The 21,691-nt window shown below is 46.0% G+C and overlaps 1 protein-coding gene and 1 pseudogene across 1 annotated transcript in view; one reads left to right on the forward strand and one right to left on the reverse strand.

Moving 5' to 3' along the window:
• Positions 1-11,109, reverse strand: part of Zc3hav1 (zinc finger CCCH-type containing, antiviral 1) — a 49,174-nt gene extending 38,065 nt beyond the window's left edge. Inside the window, exon 1 of the mRNA XM_059257581.1 lies at positions 10,351-11,109. Within this exon, the coding sequence (XP_059113564.1) occupies positions 10,351-10,658 (308 nt within the window). The 5' untranslated portion in view covers positions 10,659-11,109. The remainder of the gene's footprint in view (positions 1-10,350) is intronic.
• Positions 11,110-18,348: 7,239 nt separating this feature from the next.
• On the forward strand, positions 18,349-18,639 carry LOC131905746 (immediate early response 3-interacting protein 1-like; annotated as a pseudogene).
• Positions 18,640-21,691: the final 3,052 nt, after the last annotated feature.

Here is a 21,691-nt window from a genome sequence, read left to right on the forward strand (position 1 = left end):
AGAGCCTCAGGTGCCCCCAGCTCCCAGACTGAAAAAGAGCCTGTTTATCATCCTGCACGTAATTGCCTAGGACAATGCAAACATTTGCGGAGCGCTGCTGGCACCAGAGCAGATACACAAGCAAGCAATCGGCTCCGGTCACAGGAAATGGTAACTTTGAGAAAGAGGCAAAGGTGGCCATGTAGAGGCAGGAGCATCTCTCAGACCCCAAGCCTAACAATAAATGACCCACAAAACAAAACGCTGCTTTAACCCAGCAGTCCACACTCCCCCCAGCCGAGGAGCACGGCCTTAACAACCTAGCCTGGAAAATGGTTCTTATCCCAGGCAACACATAACCACCAACCGAGGACTGCTTTAAATGGTCTGACCCCAGCCACACCTGGAGACTGGTTTAATCTGACTGGTGTGAGGCCCCAAGAGAGTCGAATGTGTTTCCTGGGCCCACGACTTGTGGGTTGGGCTTTTCACATTCAATTCTGGGTGGGGCTCCTGACTGGGTGTTTCCCTTGGTAAACAGACCAGCTGCTCAACAGAAGATCACAATAAAAGAAGACCTAAGCATCTTGGGGTTTGATGGTAACTACATTGAAATAGTCTTCCCTCCTCCCTGTAACCCCTGGGTTCCCTATAACCCATGGGGTCGATAAACACAGGAATAATTGATTCACATAGGAAACAGAAAATAGTGCACCATAATACAAGCCAGGTAGAAAAGGAACCAGGATGTGTGAGAGATGTTATCTAGACGACATTTGTCTAGAGAATAGAAAGAAGGTCAGCAATCAAAACCAACCCTAATGAATACTAAGAGTTCGGTCTCCATTCTCCTTGTACTTAGGATGTTCATGGTTACACAGCCAGGTCATGAGGGGAGGGGAGGGGTCACTGAATGAGTACCCCAGCGCAGTATCCCAGTAACCTCAGAACCCCCTGTAACCTCAGAACCCCCTGTAACCCCAGCACACCTGTAACCCCAGAATCCCCTGTAACCCCAGCACACCTGTAACCCAGCACACCTGTAACCCCAGCACAGCACACCTGTAACCCCAGCACACCTGTAACCCAGCACACCTGTAACCCCAGCCAGCATACCTGTAACCCCAGCACAGGCCTATAATCCCAGGACACCTGTAACCCAGCATACCTATAACCCCAGCAAACCTGTAACCCAGCACAACAGTAACCCCAGACAGCACACCTGTAACCCAGCACACCTGTAACCCCAGCCAGCATACCTGTAATCCCAGCACAGGCCTATAATCCCAGCACACCTGTAACCCCAGCACACCTGTTACCCCAGCACAGGCCTATAATCCCAGCACAGGCCTATAATCCCAGCACACCGGTAACCCCAGCATAGGCCTATAATCCCAGCACACCTGTAACCCAGCACACCTGTAACCCCAGCCAGCACACCTGTAACCCCAGCACACCTGTAACCCAGCACAACTGTAACCCCAGCACACCTGTAACCCAGCACACCTGTAACCCCAGCACACCTGTAACCCAGCACACCTGTAACCCAGCACACCTGTAACCCAGCACACCTGTAACCCAGCACACCTGTAACCCCAGCATAGGCCTATAATCCCAGCACAGGCCTATAATCCCAGCACACCTGTAACCCCAGCACACCTGTAACCCAGCACACCTGTAACCCAGCACACCTGTAACCCCAGTACACCTGTAACCCAGCACACCTGTAACCCAGCACACCTGTAACCCCAGCATAGGCCTATAATCCCAGCACAGGCCTATAATCCCAGCACACCTGTAACCCCAGCACACCTGTAACCCCAGCCAGCACACCTGTAACCCCAGCCAGCACACCTGTAACCCCAGCCAGCACACCTGTAACCCAGCACACCTGTAACCCCAACACTCAGCAGACAGAGGCAGGAGAATCAGAGGTTCTAGGGCACCCCTCACTAAACAGAGTCAGAGGCCTGCCTGTTTCTTGTTGTACCTGATATCCTCAATCTCCCAGAATCTTTTCTCCTCTTCCCAGTTCCAGGCCTTGCCTAGTCCAAAGTAACTTGTAGGTAAAGGTCAGATAGATTCGTGTTTGGAAGAAACACCTTCAGGATTAGAAAGCAAATTAGAACTTTCTATTTCACGGAAAGAAAACAGTTATATTTAAAAGCAGAAAGTAGGGGCTGGAGATATGGCTCAGAGGTTAAAAGCACTGACTGCTTTTCCAGAGGTCCTGAGTTCAATTCCCAGCAACCACATGGTGGCTCACAACCATCTGTAATGAGATCTGGTGCCCTCTTCTGGCCTGCACTCATACATGCTGTATACATAATAAATAAATAAAATCTTTAAAAAAAAAAAAGAAAGAAAAAAAAAGAAAGTAAAAGCAGAAAGTATTAGTTGTCAAAAGGCTTGTGTAGAATCCCAGTGGAGCAATGAGCTAGTGTACAGTACTTACACATTAAAATGCTTGTCCCTGGCTGGGCAGTGGTGGCGCATGCCTTTAATCCCAGCACGCGGGAGGCAGAGGCAGGTGGATCTTTGTGAGTTCGAAGCCAGCCTGGTCTACAGAGCGAGTTCCAGAACGAGTAGGGCTGTTACACAGAGAAACCCTGTCTCCAAAAACAAAAACAAAAAAATGCTTGTCCCTGTTAAAGATTTTTTTGATCATTGCAAGTATTACTTATATGGAGTTTCTTAGTTTCATTTTTGCAGAGTTGTTGCCGACACCGAATGTCAAGTTTAATGGAAGTAAAATTAAAAAACATGAAGCAAATCCGAAATAGAACAGATTCCAAAATGATTCTTCTGGAGTGCACCCTGCTCAGCCACCAGGTTGCAGAAAATAGCCAGTGTGCCTTTAAGACCTGAGGATGTGACTCTACAGACAGAGGAACTTCCCAGGAGGGCTCCTCCCAGGTAAATACACCCAAAGCAACTATGTGTCACTTGCTCAAATGAAACACTCGCTCTGTGAAGATACACAGCCCGAGAGGAACAAGGCAGGCCCCAGAGGCCAGCCAACGTGTGAAGCTACGGAGAGAAAAGGCCCAGAACAGGGTCAGTACATACAGGCGGGAAGATGATGGGGGTAAGAATCAGGTGTGAGGGCATTTTTCTGGAGTGATGATATGTTCTGGATTTTGATAGTGGCAGTAGTTATATAACTACAAAACAAAACAAATAAGCCATGAATGTGCTTACTGACACAAAATTTAAAAAATGGGTTTAGCTATTAAAAACGACAACACGGGCTGGATTGATGGCTCAGCGGCTGCTGAGAGCTCTGGCTGGTCTTCCAGAGGTCCTGAGTTCAATTCCCACCAACCACATGGTGGTTCACAACCGTCTATAACGAGATCTGGTGCCCTCTTCTAGTCTGCAGGTATACGTGCAAGCAGAATACTGTATACATAATAAATAAATTTAAAAAAAAAAAGAGTGGAGGCCAGCCTGGGCTACATGAGGCTCTCTTTACAAGATAAATAAATAAGTAAAATAAAACAAAACAAAAAGCCAGTGAGATACAATTTTACATTCCCTTCATCGGCACAAATTTCCAATGGCTTATGAGACCAGTTGACAAAGATAAAAGCAAAGAGTATTCCTATCTACTGGGAGTATACATATTCTCTCTCTGACCTAGAACTTGCTATGTAGACCAGGCTGACCTCAAATTCAGACCTCTGCCTGCCGCACGCTTCCCGAGCGCTGGGGTTAAAGGCATGTGCCATCACACCCAGTTCCACAAACACTCTAGAAAACAATTTAGCATCGTCATCTAATAAAACTTAAGGTAAGTTTGGAAATTCTATTATTAGTTCTATAGGGAAGATGTGCACAAAGAAACATCATCAAAATAAGCAAAGATCATGATTTAGTAGCAAAACAACTAAAGACAATCTCAATTTTAATAATGAGAAAAAAGCTTTATGCCTTAATAAATCAAACAGTCCCCCTCTCAAATTTGTGGGGTCTATAGCAAAGCTGTAAATGAAGGCCCATATGGAACACCCACATATAAAAGTATAATACATTTACTATGTAATATGTATATCATATAGTAAGTCAAGCTAAGAATCTGTTGAATTCTTTCCTCCTTTTGTGAGAAAGATTGGTCCATAATGACCAGGAGGGTCAGCTTGAATTTAGACTTCTCAAACTGCTCAGTCTCAGAGTGGAAGATAGTAGCCCTGTTTCCCAGTTCCAGTCCACCAGTTCCTTCTCTCCTTAGGTTCTCCCTACACCCACAGAACTGACAACCCGAGGCAGTGAATGCACAGACTGTATAAGCCATTTCCTTCCACATGTAGAAAGACCCAAGGGCCAGGTGGTGGTGGCGCACGCCTTTAATCCCAGCACTCAGGAGGCAGAGCCAGGCAGATCTCTGTGAGTTCGAGGCTAGCCTGGTCTACAGAGTGAGATCCAGGGCAGGCACCAAAACAACACAGAGAAACCCTGTTTCGAAAAAACAAACAAACATATAAATAAATTGGTTAGGGCCACAACTTGGCAAAGACCAGAACCAAGACCCATAAAACCCAGAACTCAAGGCAAAAAGAGAAAATAGAGCAGGTGAAGCATGCTGAGCAGACAAGAGCTTCTTTAGTGACCCTGAGAAGGTGGTTTCTAGTCCTTGTCAACACTGAAATCCATGATAGAGTCCCTAATGTAAAAGGCACAGCATTTGCATGTAGCCTACCCACACCCTCCCATGTATCGCCCTGAGAATACTTACAACGCCTAATACAATGGAAATGCTATGTAAATACTTGCTCTGCTGGATTGTTTGGAGGACAATGCTTCAGTTTTTCCCCCTGCATATTTTCCATCAGCGGTTGGGTGAATCCACAGATTCGGAGTTTGCAAACACCCTAACCCAGTCACCTGTTGGTTTATAGATCTGGAAACAGGCAAAAAGAACGGGACCAAAGGACACAGAACAAATATGCTGAGGCCTCTCAGGGCTCTCCATTTTGTAAGAGACAAGCAAAAATTTAACAATGGAGACAGTTAGTCATTCTATATCCCTTTTTAAATTACCTATTATTCTGTGTGTGTGCACCAGTGTGTAATGTGTATGGACGGGGGCACATGCATGCCGAAGTGTGTATGTAGAAACCAGAGGACAATTTTGTGGATTTGATCTTCTTCTTCCATCTTTCTGTGGATTCTGGAAATTGAATTCAGGTCATCAATGTGCAAGGCAAGCATTTTACCTCATGAGTAAATGAGCCATTTCACAGGCCCCCACACCTCATCTAAGTTTCAGCACTGAATACCTTAAAAAACAGGAAAGAGCTCAGAAAAAAAAACACCCACATTGACAGAAACCATAGTAGCAAAATGACCTTAAGACATCTGTTCCAACCAGTTCAACAGAAATCATGCCTGCAAGGAGAGTAACTTGAGTTAATGGAAGACCTCACTTCACACAGCTACTAGGCAATGGAGAAACGAAAGAAGTCACACAGATAGGGATGACTTGTCATCTCTGCCAGCTACAAGCTATGGTGGCCTTCAGTAAAAATCTAAGGGCCTCTATGCCTGTTTCATCTGATTAAGATAAGATTTTTATTTTATCTATGAAAAATTTGCCTACATGTATGTATGTGCACCCCATGCATGCCTGGTGCCTGTGGAGGCCAGAACCGGGTGTCAGATCCCACAAAACTGAGTTACAAATAGTTCTGAGCTGCCATGCTGACACCGGAACCAGAACCCAGCAGGAGCAGAAACTCGGCTTTTAACTGCTGAGCCATCTCTCCAGCCCCAAGATAGCATTTTATAAGGTTTGGTGTGATAGTATATGCCTGTAATACTAGTACCCAAGACACTGAAGCAGGGGGATTTTCTTGAGTTTGAGCCAAGCTTGCAGGACCTAGCAAGGCTCTGTCTCATAAAACAAAACAAAACGAAGAAGAAGAGAACCAAGTCCACATAACTGCGCTGAACTCCCTCTGTGCTCTATGGTACACACACCTCTACACATACAAAACAATAACAATCATGTTAGAATACTTTTTAAAAGGGAAGGACTTGCCCGCCGGCAGCTGTGGTGGTGGCATACGCCTTTAATCCCAGCACTGGGAGGCACAGGCAGCCCTGGCCTGTGGACTTGTAGTGCAGACTTCTCAGGAGTGATGGTGAAGACTAATTTAGCTGTCATCTCTACTGTGCTTCTTGCACCATTAGTGTCTGTCATACCTGGGACTTGAATTTCAGGTTTGGGAAGATTGTGTCAGCAAAGCAAACAGAAATATCCAAACTTGAGCGCCCAAACAAGCATACACCGCCCTGTTGTCAACTAAAATGTATAGCCAGAAGCATTACAAAAGGGAACACAGGAACACCGAGACAGGAGAATCTCTATCTATAAATAAAAGCACTACAGAGAAAGTATTACAAGACCAGCAAAAATACAAATTACACTACAACATACAAATTCAGTCTATCATTGTGGGTATTAAATGGCTGGCTGACCCCATTAGCCGGTGTTTCAAGAGAGGCATTAATTCTCGCCAAGTTTCAGAAGACAGAATTCTGTAGGAGTTGCAAAAAGAGAAAATACTACAAAACAAATGTGCTTTAAAAAAATAAAAAATGGCCGGGCGGTGGTGGCACACGCCTGTAATCCCAGCACTCGGGAGGCAGAGGCAGGTGGATCTCTGTGAGTTCGAGGCCAGCCTGGTCTACAGAGCTAGTCCAGGACAGGCTCCAAAACTACAGAGAAACCCTGTCTCAAAAAAACCCAAAACAAAACAACAAAAAAATGTTGCCTCATCTCTGAGGAGAGTCTAAGGCTGGAGAGGTAGCCTAGTGGTTGAGAGCACTGGCTGCTCTTCCAGAGGACCTGGGTTCAATTCCCAGCACCACGTGCGGGCTTACAGCTGTCTGTGGCTACAGTTCCAGGGGATCTGATGCCTTCTTCCACTCTCAGAGGATACCAGGCACCAGAAAGCAGTGCATGTACAGGCAAAACACCCATACACCCAAAAAATAGACACAACTAGCCAGGTATGGTGATGCACTCTGGAATCACAGGCAGGTGGATCTTTGTCAGTTTAAGGCTAGCCCAGTCAACACAAGCAAGTTCCAAGTCATAGACAGCTACCCAGTGAGACCAAAAAAGAAAAAAAAAAGAAAAAGAAAAAAGAAACATACATTGCTCCCCCCATAAAAAATGATGAATACTCTGGAGAGTCTATCCAAACTTGAACAGACAAAATAATTCCTCTATAATATATATTTTTCAAAATACAGAAACGTGCCATTTCCAAGCCAGTCTGTGAACTTAAAATGGTTGTTTCAAACCACACAAAAACAATAACAAAATTCATGAAACTAAAAATTCTACATATGTTATGTGCAACAAGCTGAAATGACAGTTCTAAAAACATACTGGATGTGTATCAAAGTGATTGTGGATTATGTCTATATAGGCGTTTTATCCTAAAAAAACAAGTTAGACTACTAAGGCAATCAGGAGACTTTGAGTACCAAATTACATGATAATAAAGTAATTGTTGGGGGGCTGAGGATGGGGTTGTGCTGGTAAAGGGCCTTGCTGGTGCCCGAGGCCCTGGGTTCGGCCTCCAGCACCCTGCTATGGTTGTGCACTTCCCAGCACTTAGGTGGAGGTAAGAGGATCAAAAGCTCATGGTCATCCTCGGCCTAAGAGGAGTTCTAAACCAGCCTGGACTGGTTTAGATGAGACCCCATCTCCAGGGAGGGAGAGCAGAGAAAGAAACTTTTTGTTTTGTTTCGGTTGTTCAAGACAGGTTTCTCTGTGTACCTTGGTTGTCCTAGAACTCGCTCTGTAGACCAGGCTGGCCCCAAACTCACAGAGATTCTCCTGCCTCTGCCTCCCAAGTACTGGGACTAAAGGTGTGCGCCACCTCCGCCGCCACCGACGAGAGACATTTTTTTAAAAAGTGACCACTGTCCCATGAGAATACTAATAAAATATAGTCCTTATCTGTCAGAGATACTGAATTCTTAGGAAGTAAATAATCACTGGGACTTGCCTTACCATAAAACACTGGAGCTGGGGGTAGAGACCAAGAGTACATGACACCAGACAGGCCACATTTTGAAAACTGTTGGATCAAAATGACGGGTACAGGGAGACTCAGCAGTTTCCACTTTTCACCTTTTTTGTTTAGTTTTGTTTTTCTAGACAGGATTTCTCTCTGTAACAGCCCTGACTGTCCTAGAACTCACTCTGTAGCCCAGGCTGGCCTCATACTGAGAGATTCACCTGCCTCTGCCTCCTGAGTGCTGGGATTAAAGGCGTGTGCTGCCACCACCCGGCTCCCTCTCCACTTTTAATATGCCAAGAACGGTAGAGAAACACGGAAACTTTTAAAAACTAAAAGCCAACAGTTACTGAGGAAATTCTCAGGACAAGCAACGACCTTAAAAGAAGGGGAAAAAAAAAAGGCTCACAAAGCGTTCTAACCCTGTTGCTGTTCAGTACAGTGCTAGAACGTTCCTTCCTTTTCTGCCTCTAACCACTTCCCTTCCTTCCTACTCAGCGATTTCTTCAGTTGCAAGCAACTTAGATGCCTCTTCTAAGCATAACTTCCTGTAACTCAGAAAGGCTTTCAAACTGTTGCATCATAACATTAAATATTTAAATAAAGGGGCACCCTGAAGCATTTCTTCAAATATTTAATGAGCTAAATGAATTCTTGTTTCAAACAATTTAAAAATATTACTGCAGCCATTTAAAACACTCCTCCTCTGTATGTTCTGATACACACATACTGGAGGTGAGTAACTGGAGTTTTTTGATAGTAAATGGATGATTTAAAAAAATTTGATGTTGACACTTTCCAAAACAGGGCAACACTCAACAATTTTTAAGAACCATCGAAGTGCGCAAAATACTCTTCCCAGAAAAAAATAACTGAGCAGAAGTGTGGGCCTGAGAGACAGACCTGTAATCTCAGCCACTTGCAAGTATATGACAGGAAGAACCCAAGTTCAAGGGCTATGGAGCATATTAGAGGCTAGCCTGGGCAAGTTGGTCAGACTCTGGCTCAGAAAGATTTTTCAAGGCTCCAGTGGTGGAGTGCTTGCCTAGGATACAGGAGGCCCTACTAGCAATCTTTAGTACCACAACCATCACACACACACACACACACACACACACACACACACACACACACACACACACAGAGTTGGGAAAGATGATAGCCTAGAAGGCACCATTCATTTACCTCTGCAACACTCAGAAGTGAGATCTGGAAGAGGAAAGCGCAGAAGGGATGAGAAATTATATAAACTGTTGAGAAGTCGGGGGTTAGGTCCGAGAGCCTGTTTGGAGGGAGTCTGGCCCATGTGAGCAGGACTCTGGTTCCCCAGACGCCTGAGATGGAGACACTGGATTCATAGCACAGGCCTCCGCAGGGGATGTGTGTTTGGAAGCTCTCTGGGGAGATAGGACAGGGGAACCCAAGCTAGTGATCCCTCTCACGGAAAAATTAGGAAGCCAGCTACATTAAAAGACTTGATTCAAGTCTTGGAAACGCTTATATTTAGGAAGCGAAAAAGAATCAAGTAGGCACAGAAGCAGTTGCCTTCGAAGTTAAATCACATCGTTTCACGCAATTTGCGAGAGTGGGTCATGAGAACCGGGCTGTCACACAGACTAGGCAGGGAAGCTAGAAAGCCACTACTACTGTGGTAATCTCAAGGAGGGCCACTCTGGCATGGTGGCGCGGTCTGTCCCTAGACGAAAGAGGCAGAGAGAAAGTGGGGAGTCTAGGAGTGGAGGGCCAAGCGGGCCTTCGCGTTGCATCAGAGACATACGCCAGTGCGCAGCACCGCTGGGGTTCTGGGGAGATCACAACAGGCCAGGGGACCAGGGTCGCAACGAGGTAAAGATCTGCCTGCAACTTCTCCAAACTCCGGTTGGCCCAAAAGTACTTTAATTAGGATTCTAGTGGGAGATGGAAAGGGTAGAGAAGCAGCCTAATCTCTGTCAGGCAATATCACTTTGGCCCAGGGCAACAGTTCTCAACCTGGGGGTCGGGCGACCTTTCACAGGGGTCCCCTAAGACCATCGGAAAACACAGATATTTACATTACGATCCATAACAGTAGCGAAACTACAGTTATGAAGTGGCAACGAAAATAATGTTATGGTTGGGGAGTCACAACATGAGGAACTGCATTAAAGGGTCGCACCCTTGGGAAGGTTGAGAACCACTAGCCTAGGGGGTCTGAGGAAGAGGGAGAGAGGGAAAGAGAGGTTTTGCAGGGGAGTAAGCGGCATCCACCCCGCCCCGGCCTTCCCCAGGAAGCAGCCCCACGGTCCCCCCAACTCCCAGGCCGGCAGAGAACTTCCCCCACTCCCGGTGCACTCACCGCTGAGAGTGGGAATAATGGCACCGGCCCAGCAGGTTGAGCTTGCAGAGGTGCAGGCTGTCGCAGGGTCTCTGGCAGTACTTGCGACGGCAGACGCGGGCTCGGGTGGTGGCCACCACCGACCGAATGATCCCGGCCTGGCCTCCGATCTCCAACAGCACGAAGCGATCGGGCCCCGCCGACTCCAGCAGCTCGTAGAGCTGCGCCTCGGGGAGCGCGATCTCACCCAGCAGTTCCTCCAGGGTCATGCGGCCCCCGTGGGCGCACAGGATCTTGGTGATGAAACAGCATACCCCGGGGTCGGCCATGGCGCGCTATGGCTGCCGCTGCTCTGGCCGCAGCGCGGGACACCGCTTCGCGGAGAATCGAAACTTACGGGCGGCCCCAGGGGCGGACGCGGGCGGTGCCGTTTGCGGAGCTTTCGCTTTCCAACTCAGGCAGTGGCGACGCGAGACCCGACCTCACCCGGCGGGTCCCGGGGGTCAGATTTAAATAAAGTCAGCAGCACCGGAGAGTGGATGGGAAGGAAGCGACGCTATGCCGGCAGGTCAGCTGGCGCGGCGACACCCACGGTTCCAGGCTAGACGTGAGAGCCCCACAGCGCGGGACTGCGAGGCTGCTACCGGGAAGAGAGGAAGTAAAGATGTTCGTGGGGCTCGGGTGGAGTTTTGATAAGCCTGAGGCGAGTGACGCATCCTGGCGGGGGGGGGGGGGGCGGCCACTGGAGGCGTCCTCATGCTCGCCCCACCCAGCCCCGGAAAGACCCTGGTGAGCGCTTCCTCCAAGCGAGGCGATCTGCTGGTGTCGTCAGTCCTCGCAACCACCCCAGGACGTGGATACTAGCCGAATTTGCGCTTGAGGAAATAGCTTGAACGAACAGGTGGAGCTCGGATGACTACGAGGTTCTCAGAAGTCTTCCCCGGGCCTGATCGCGCTGCTCCAGGTCTGGGAGTACTACGCAGTTTCTACGCACCTCTTAGAGAGCCGCGATTGTTACTCTCTCGTTTCTTTGCCTTCTCTTTGACCCTTTCTGGCCCTCCTAACTAAAACCGCCAATTTCGGTGCCCCAAACCAACTGCTTAGTCAATCCGTGACAGCAAGAAGCCACAATCGGGCATGCTTAGAATATCCCGCTCCCCCGCTTGGAATAAAGATGATTTTTAAGGTAAACCCTTTAAGATACCGTAGAGACAGAAAGAAGTATTTATGAGATTTCCTTTGAGGAAAGCAAAGGCTGACGAAATTAAAGAACCATCTACATCCCCCAGGGGGCTTCCAGAAGATTCAGCTGCTCCAGGCCATTAGCATAAAAAAAGTTCAATATATCCTTCCAGACTCTCCTATTGAGACACAAAAAAACCTTGTCTCCTCTTCCGCCCCCTCCCCTTGTTAAATTGAGACTTAAAAACTTTTATTTAGGACAGTTGTCTTTTCTTTGATTCATCTACATTCTCAGCTAATGTGCAGGCTCCTAAACACTAGACCCAAACTGGAAAAGAAAAAGTGTTTTTCCTATGGCACTCAGAAATGAAATGAATCGTTAGGGCCACTGATCAGATAGGAAATAAACGTTTTTTAAAAATCAGCAGTCACGGTGCAGGAGTACAACTGTGAGCCATGTAATCCTGAGATATTTTTGAACTCCACAAGAGGGCATGGGTGCCTGCACACACACCCCAAAACACTAAAGTAATATCAATGGCTTGGTGTGGTGATTGCATGCCTGTAATATAAGCACTTGGGAGACTGAGCCTGGGGGATTATAGGCCAGGAGGATGGTTCAGCAGGTAAAGGTACCAGTCGCTAAAACCTAGGACTCAAATTTGACCCCCTGGGACCTCCCCACATGCAGGAAGGGAGAGTTTGCTCCTGCAAATTGTCCTCTGACCCCCACATAATCTCCCCCCACACACACACACACTTCTCTCTCTCTCTCTCTCTCTCTCTCTCTCTCTCTCTCTCTCTCTCTCTCTTTCTCTCTCTCTCTCAATAAATGCAATTTAAATTTTAAAAATAAATTAGTAAGAAATAAAATTCTCCAGAAACTTGCAAGAGAATCAGTCTGGCTGTGGTTATTCACAGTCATCCATTCTGACTCCCTGGAACTGAGTTCTTTGGTATGAAAAGTAGCCAAACCTGGGCCCTCTGGCTACTTGTTAGCTCTTGCTTCTTGCTTCTGGAATCCTCTTTTAATCCACTTGGCCTTATTTTCTGTCTAACAGGTTTCCAGAGACCCGTTCAGTAAGATCAATGTGTTTACTGATTGTTGGATCCCTGGAGCTGGAGTTACAGACAATTGTGAGCTGCCATGTGGGTGTTGGGAATTGAACCGGGATCCTCTTGAAGAGCAGTCAGTGCTCTTAACTGCTGAGTCATCTCTCCAGCCCCGTAGAAAGACTTCTATGAAAATATTAAAAACAAAAACAACAAAACACCCGACCCACTATAAAACCTTTATTTGTACCAAGGCCCTGCTGCGTTCTCAGGACTGGAGTGACTGAAGGGGAAACCCCTTCAAGGCCCTGCTGCGTTCTCGGGACTGGAGTGACTGAAGTCCACCTTTGTCTCATTTTCTCTGCTGGCGGCGGCGGCGGCGGCGGCGGCGGCGGCGGTCCCTTTAAGACTAGCCGATTAACAACACTGGGAGGTAGGACTCCAGCGTGGGGCTTGAGGGGGACAGGGTGGCTCAGTCACCACTACCGCCAGGCTAGTGGCATACACCTTTAATCCCAGAACTCCGTAGGCAGAAACAAGCCGATCTCTGACCAGCCTTGTCTACAAAAAGAGTCCTAGGATGGCCAGGGCTACGTAGACTGTCTCACAAAAAAAAAACAAAAACAAAAACAAGTGTACTTCCTGTCTCTGTGTGTTAGCTCTTCCGAGGACACCCTCCTGATCGAGGTAAAGTCTGCCTTGCACAGACACTTCCGTTGGAGGAGTATTCTCTTTCTCTGAGACCCCTGGACAAACTAACAGTTAAGGAATGTGAAGTCAGGCGTCTTACTGGCTCAGCGCTTTGCTCTCAGAAGTGACCAATCCCAATAAGGATTACCTCAGTCATGCGGGCTAGAGAAATAGCTCAGCAGTTGAGAGCATTTGCTGCTCTTGCGGAGGACACAGGTTCGATTCCCAGCACCCGGTCTCTCACAACCATGCCATCTTCTGGCCTCCACAAGCAACACAACAGGCAAACACACATAAAATAAAAATAAATTTTAAAAAAGTGACTGAAATCTCCATCCAGCTGCAACCATAAGAGACCACACTGTGCAAGCGTGAAGGACTCCTCCGGCGAGCCTCTCCGTCTCTCCTGGAGCGCCTTTCATTTTCCCTTGATAAAGCTCTTTTACTCACCCCTTGTCTGAATTTCCTTACTCTTCTTGAGCATAAGATAACAAACTTAGAAGCCACTGGGTGGCTTTGGTGGCCATTGATTTTTCAGGCACCCTAGTCTCCCAGCCCCCCAACGTTAAGCCATCCACAGCCAAGAAAGCGCCAGCACACTCTAAGAACCTACATCAAGGTAATCAGTGGCTTCTCTCCAAAGAGATTAAGGAGATTACGGAACAAAGAGTCCTGGCTAGGGAAATGGCACAGCCCTTAAGTGTGCTTCCTGCCCTTGTAGAGTTTGATTCCCAGTTCTCACATGGTATACATTCACACACACACACACACACACACACATACACACACACACATATGTAAAATAAGTCTTGTAAAAAGGTTTCTTTGTAAAGGACAAAGAGTCCAGCTGGATGAGAGTACTTAGAAATGCAGATAACAACGCCGGGTCCCCCCCCCCACCACCACCACCCCCACCAAAAACAAAACCAAACCAAAGTGGGGCAGTGGTGATCGTGCTTTTAATCCCAGCACTCAGGAGGCAGAGGCAAGAGGATCTCAGTGAGTTAGAGGCCAGCCTGGTCTACAAAGTGAGTTCCAGGATAGCCAGGGCTACACAGAGAAACCCTGTCTCAAAAAACCAAAACCAAAACAAATCAAAATAGAGCAAAACGCAACAATTCCCTTCCATTCAAGTCCTGAAAAATAGCGTGCGGGGATGCCACTCAGATGACTTGTCTGGTATGCAGACGTCCTGAGGTCCATCCCCAGCATCTCCACTACAGCAAAGAAAGAAATAGAGCCGAGTGAAGTAGGTGTCTGAGCCATGAGTATAACTATTGCAAGATGTCATTTTTATTCAGGAATTAGGGGAGAGTCAAGTCACAGAGTTTAAAGTCCTCACACCTGGCTTTCCAGGATGCACATTTTCCTATGGAAACCAGAGTCTTGGTTTCTGTAGTTAAGACAACACGTTCCTCCTTCCCCTTGTATTTTTTGCTCATTAGTGTATTTCTTGAGCTGTTTCCATATTATTCTTTTCCTTTCTGTGAAATGGTTTTTGTTGTGTGTGGTTTTTGTTTTTGTTTTTGTTTTTAACTTGGGACCACCAAGTTGTAAGGTGTATGTTTTTAACTGACCGTCATACCTCTGGTGAACTGTCAAGTTGAGAAAGAGTGAATTGCTAGTTTGTCTTTGTTTGTAAAATTAAATTAACCCTTGATAAGAGCTGCTTTTCTAGGGGTTAGTCCTTGACCACCATAGTTTGATGCCCTCTCCATTTTGGTTGACCTGTCTCAGCATGGGGCTTGTTACTTGTAGTGGGTAGCCATTCCAGCTTTGATCTGGAAGTTCCAACCCACATTGAGACTTCGGCAACCATTACGCCTACAAGGCGGGGCCAAGGGAGGCGCCTGGGGACCTGAGATCTGGATGGGCGGTGCTCTCACTCAGTTCCGGGACCCTGGACGGTGAAGGTGGGCCAAGCAGAGCTCCAGAGAACACCGCTGGACTGCGATACACCTTCCCCAGACCCCGCGACCTACCTATCCCTTAACTTGTAAGTTACGCCATTAAATAAATCTCCTTTTAACTACGTGGAGTGGCCTTAATAATTTCACCAATATTACTCTCCATGGCTAACTGTGTAAGTGCTTATAAAGGAATAAATTGCTTTTCTATGAAAAAAAGAAAGAAAGAAAGAAAAGAAGGAAGAAAGGATACATAATCAAGAGAACACTCTCAGTTGTAGAAAGGAGGGAAAAGGAAAACATTTAGGATTTTTTTTTTAAATAGGGTCTTACTATATATAGCATTGACTAGCCTGGAACTCCCTATGTAGACCAGGCTCAAAATCACAGAGATCGCCTGCCTCTGTTTCCTGAGTACCGGGATTAAAGATGTGCGCCACCATGCCAGGCTTCATTGAGGGCATTTTTGACATAGTAGTATGCACTGTTACAGTTGGGTTCCTTAGGAGGGAGTTAGTGAGCGAGTTGAAAGTACAGAAGGGACCAGATAGTTGGTGGTACACACTTCTTGTCCCAGTGGTTGGCGAGAATGAGGATGTGTACTAGAAACTAAATGCCTTTCCAGTGAGAAGTTACTCCTCACTCTTAGTGAAGGAAATGCTTTTTAGTAGTGTTTGTCCAACTGGGGCTAATGCCCAAGAAAAGCAGGCCTTGAGTAAAAGGTTGTACTAATTTACATACACCTTAGGCATATTCATTTCTCATACACTGCCCATCCTTAATCTCTTTTGCCCCGGCCCTAGGTTACACTTTGAACAATTTAAACAGAGACAGGAGAATACAAGTCTGGCTGCTTGGGCAAACAGGAAAATATACAGCAAAGCTGTTGCTAGAATTCTTTCTTTCTTTCTTTCTTTCTTTCTTTCTTTCTTTCTTTCTTTCTTTCTTCTGGTTTTTCAAGACAGGGTTTCTCTGTGTAACAGTCCTGGAACTCACTTGGTAGACCAGGCTGCCTTGAACTCACCCTGCCTCTGCCTCCCAAGTGCTGGGATTAATGGCGTGCGCCACCACCGCCCAGCTTGCTTGCTTGCTTGCTTTCTTTCTTTCTTTCTTTCTTTCTTTCTTTCTTTCTTTCTTTCCAGAGTTATTTCTTAAATACACCTGGGATGTTCTTTTCAAAAAGTTGTCACCCAGGGTCATCATGCCCAACTGGAAGAACTAAGTCTTTCCGGATAAGAACCCAGGGGATTTAGTGGCAGACTAGACTTACTGATAGCTGTGACCCTGTCTACCTGCCTAGGCTGCTGGATGGGCCTAATGGCTGCGTGTTCTGTTTCTGTTTTGTTTTTGTTTGGTATGTTTTTTTGGTCAGGGATTTCTTCTTTGTTATGGGAATGGAGCCTATAGGAAAGTAAACAAATCCTGGGAAATAAATATTTCCTTTTTTTTTTTTTTTTTTTTTTTTTTTGAGACAGGGTTTCTTTGTGTATTCCTGGCTGTCCTGGAACTAGCTCTGTAGACCAGACTAACCTCAAACTCACAGAGATCTGCCTGCCTCTGCCTCCCGAGTGAGCGTTGTGATTTAACATTTACTTTTTTTTTTTTGTTGTTTTGTTTTTTGTTTTTTGAGACAGGGTTTCTCTGTGTAGCTTTGCGCCTTTCCTGGGACTCACTTGGTAGCCCAGGCTGGCCTCGAACTCACAGAGATCCGCCTGGTTCTGCCTCCCAAGTGCTGGGATTAAAGGCGTGCGCCACCACTGCCCGGCTTAACATTTACATTTTAGCATGCTGAATTTTACTAGTCTCTAATAAACCTGGTTTGCATTATACTTATTTTTGGGGCATTTTGGAGGCAGCATTCCCTTAACTCAATTCTACTTTGTGTGATTTAAAGTCTCCTAAGCAAATCTATTAGTAAATCCTTTATAACATCAGTTCTATGACTGAGTTTCTTTTATATCAGCAGGAGGATGGAGATTGAGGTCAGCCTGGGCTACGTAGAAAATTCTGGGACTTGGGGTTGGGGATTTAGCTCAGTGGTAGAGTGCTTGCCTAGCAAGCGCTAAGGCCCTGGGTTCGGTCCTCAGCTCCGGGGGAAAAAAAAGAAAAAAAAGAAAATTTAAAAAAAAAAAGAAAGAAAATTTTGGGACAGCACGGGCTATAGTGAGGGGATGGAGAAAAATAAGAATAAGGGGAGGAGGAAGAAGAGGAGGGGGGAGGCAGCAGATCCTGAGTAGAACCAGAGAACATCAACAGAAAGAACAGAATGGGTCTGAGAGAGTGCCGCCATACTTTCATGAAGACCAAATCAGGAAGAGCATGATGCTAGAGAGCAGGAATCCTGCCTCGGGCAGTGTCCTAATTGGCTTTCTGTTACTGTGACAAGCACGATGACCAGAAGCAATTTAGGGAGGATAAAGTTTACTTCATCTTTTATCATTTAGCCCATCGTGAAGGGAAGGCAGAGCAGGAACTGAAACAGAGACCGTGGAAGAATGCTGCTTTACAGGCTTACTCTCCATTCCTCACTCAACTTGCTCTTCTCATATAACCCCAGGACCACATGGCCAGGGCGGTGCCACCCAAGCAGCTGGGACCTCCCACATCAATCATTAATTAAAAAAAAAAGATGACCCCACAAACTTGTCCACGGGCCAATCTGATGGAGATAGTTTGTTTTTTTTTTTTTCATTTGAAGTTCCCTCTTCCCAGATAACCCTAACTTACATCAAGTTGACTAAAAACTAGATAGCACAGATGGAGCCCATGTGCCCCTGCCTTGCTGATTAAAGCCAACGGGGAATTACAGACTTCAGTAGATGCTGGGCAGATCAAGGAGAAGCTAAAACTGCCAGCCATGTAGTTTAAATGAATTGATCCCCATAAGCTCATAGGGAGTGGTACATTAGGAGGTGTGGCTTTTTTTGGAATAGGTATAGCCTTGTTGGAGGAAGTGTGTAGCTATGGGGGTGGGCTTTGAGGTTTCCTATGCTCAAGATACTGCCCAGTGTCACAGACCACTTCCTGTTGTCTTCTGATCAAGATGTAGCCAGCACCATGTCTGCCTGAACACCACCATGCTCTCCACCATGATGATAATGGACTGAATCTCTGAAACTGTAAGCAAGCCACCTCAATTAAATGTTTTCCTTATAAGAGTTGAGTCTGAGAACTGTTGGGAGTGACCATGACCTTCACGCTGTACTCTCGGGCCGGCGGCCCTACTGTGGGTGAACACCATCACCATACCGCACAAGGAGCACTTCCTTAAGAATATTGGCTGGGAACAGACCAGGGAATTGGCAGATTCAGAGAGGAGCCAGGACTGTGATCTGTAAGAAAAGAGATGAGAATGTCATTGATAACAGTAAACTCAATTACTATTGTATTGCTTTTGTTATTTGGCTGAACATCATTGGGAAATCAGAGACTCAAAAGCGATACCCCAGACGTTACTATTTCCATTGTGACTGGAATATCCATGTTTTAGCAGGCTCATCTTGCAAAAATGTAAAGTTGACAATAAAACCAGTTTCTACTATTTAAAAAAAAAAAAGAGTTGCCTTGGTCATGGTGTCTCTTCACAGCAATGGAAACCCTAAGACAGGTTGGTACCAGGCACTGGGGTATTGCTGTGATAGGCCTGATTATGTTTTTGTTTGGATGAATTTGGACTTTGATACTTTGGGTTATGGATGTAGTGGAATGCTAAGCACTGCTTAATGGGCATACTAGTAGGAACAAGGAAGACAGTGGTGCTGAATGTGATTTCATGAACTGTGGGGGCTACCTCAAGAGATTTCAGAGGAGAAGAATTTTAATATGTTGCCTAGAGATCATTCTTGTGATATTTTGGTGAAGAAAGCAGCTGCTTTTTGCCCTTGTCTGAAGAGTCTGTCTGAGGCTAAAGATTTGGATTAAATCCATTGGCAGAGGAAATCTCAAAACAGCCTAGGATAGACTTGTGTGTTATTAGTGGTAACTCCAATGAAGATTTATAATGAAAAAGAGCAACAAAATATAAAACCTGAGGAAAGGAATGGAGTTAAGTGCTGTGTTCAAGGAGATAAACAGATTAGGAAATGGACAAGATCTCACCCAGCTAAATTTCCAACTTGTGAAAAGGAATTAAAGAAAAGTTTAGAGCCGGATGTGGTAGTACAGGCCTTTAATCCCAGCACTGGGAAGACAGAGGTTGGCAGATTTCTGAGTTCAAGGCCAGCCTGGTCTACAGAGCCACTTTCAGGACAGCCAACCTTAGGCAGTGAAGAACAGAAAGTTGATGAAGATGTAATTGAATGAGAGGGTCATGTTCTAGCCTCAGTAAGCAGCAGAACTTGGCAGGCAGCTTCGGTCACGTGGTTCTGGAGTTAAAAGGAAGGGGCTATGGACTTTGTCTCTTCTCCCCACAAGACTAATGAAAGCCACTGAGGCCAGGTATGTGTCAGTCAGGGTGACCCTGAATGGAGGCCTACTGGGGCAATTGCATGAAGCCGTGAAGTTGAAACCTGTATTGTCTTGGAGAACCCAAGATGTTGGAGATGCTGCACACACATCACGCACATCTCTGTCTCTGTCTCTCTCTCTCTCTCTCTCTCTCTCTCTCTCTCTCTCTCTCTCACACACACACACACACACACACACACACACACACACAAGTATCTATGGAGACCAGGAAAGGGTGTTGGATCACCTAGAGCTGGAATTTCTGGTGGTTTTGAGCCAACCAACATGGGTACTGGGAATTGAACATGGTTCCTCTGTAAGAGCAGCTAACAGTCTTAACTGCTGAGCCATAAGCCATCTCCTGAATGGACCAGTATTGGCACAAGACACTCCAAGGCTAAGTTTTCAGCACAAAGGAGATTTATTTGCCCCAGGCAGAACACTGTATACATTATAAATAAATAAATCTTTTAAAAAAAAAAGGAAATCAAGTAATGAATGAAGGGACTCTAGCCAGCTTGAAAACATGACTCTGGCAGACCTTGCTCTTTCCCCCTATTCCCTCTGTCTTGCTAAAAACCATTAGATTACATTCCTGAAGCTAGTCACTAAGGTCTGTCCCTTATTTGGCCACTTCCTCTTCCTGAGGCTGACTACCAAGGTCCAGCCATCAGAGTATTAAAGTCCAGCAATCAAAAGCCTTCTTTGGCTCACCTAATTAACATGCCCAGTTAAAATTAAACACCTCGCTGAGCGGTGGTGGTGCACGCCTTTAATCCCAGCACTCGGGAGGCAGAGCCAGGTGGATCTCTGTGAGTTTGAGGCCAGCCTGGTCTACAGACCAAGATCCAGGACAGGCACCAAAACCACACAGAGAAACCCTGTCTCGAAAACACCCAAAAATAAATAAATAAATAAATAAATAAATAAATAAATAAATAAATAATAAATAATAAATAAATAAAATAAACACCTCATCCTAACGAGTTTCCCCTTTTATTATTACCTTTATAAACCACTATTTGCCTATGGGCCACGTCTGTTTATCCAGAGACAGTCCTTTGTCCTCCCTTCCACCCCAGGACAAACACCCCTTCCCCTTCTACCTCATCCTCTATCTTTGTCTTTGTCTCTTATTCCTGCCCTCTGTCCCTCTGGGGCAAATAAATCTCCTTTGTGCTGAGAACTTGGTCTTGGGGGTCCTGAGCCAATACCAGTTTCTTTCAGTGGATGGGATTAAAGTCTTGTACCTAACCACATTATACTTTTTTTTTTTTTTTTTTTTTTCTGAGACAGGGTTTCTCTGTGGAGCTTTGGTGAACCATGTAGACAGGGTGGCTTCAAACTCATTGAGATCTTGCCCGCCTCTGCTTCCTGAGTGCTGGGATTAAAGGTGTGCACCACCACTGCCCAGCTCACATTACATTTTTTTTTTTTTTATCTCCAATGCCTTCAGTTCAACAAGCTTTTCTAAACGGTATGGTCCAAAATGAAGGGCTGTTTGTCTCACAGCTGGTCCTGCTCCATAGTTCTTGTCTGTTCTTGGCCTCATGCAAAGCAACCTAATTTGTTCTAGTTTGAATCTGTATGTCCCCAAAAAAATAATGTATCAAAATTCATATATCAATGTTACTTGGGGTTTGAGGGAGATAGGGTGAGATAATATCAGGGGAGAGGGACCTCCATGATGGCATTTGTAATTCCACTAGGGAGCGGTACAGAGACCTGTGTGAGCATGCTTGCTCTGTCTTGCCTTACTATGAACTGTTTGTTGTATAACAGCTTCCTGAGTTTGAAACATTCCACCCTGCAGGGAAGCTTCTTCAACAGGAAGGTAAACAACACAAAATAGCTTCAGGAAGTTCCTGAAACTGACCAGATTCCATATGCTACCCTGTAACAGAGAAGGCAATAAAAGCGGTGTTACTCTCAGACAAAACAAACTGCGAAGAAGATTAAGACCAGACATGCTGCCCGAAGGAGGACCAGCCTGGAAGGGGTTTAGACCAAGTGAGTCACTTAGATAATCTTCAACCTGTTGAGGTGCCTGTAGGCTTTGCTGTATGCTCCATGTTCCCAGCATG

The sequence above is a fragment of the Peromyscus eremicus genome, chromosome 3 (assembly GCF_949786415.1).
Source record: "Peromyscus eremicus chromosome 3, PerEre_H2_v1, whole genome shotgun sequence".
NCBI classification, from domain to species: domain Eukaryota; kingdom Metazoa; phylum Chordata; class Mammalia; order Rodentia; family Cricetidae; genus Peromyscus; species Peromyscus eremicus.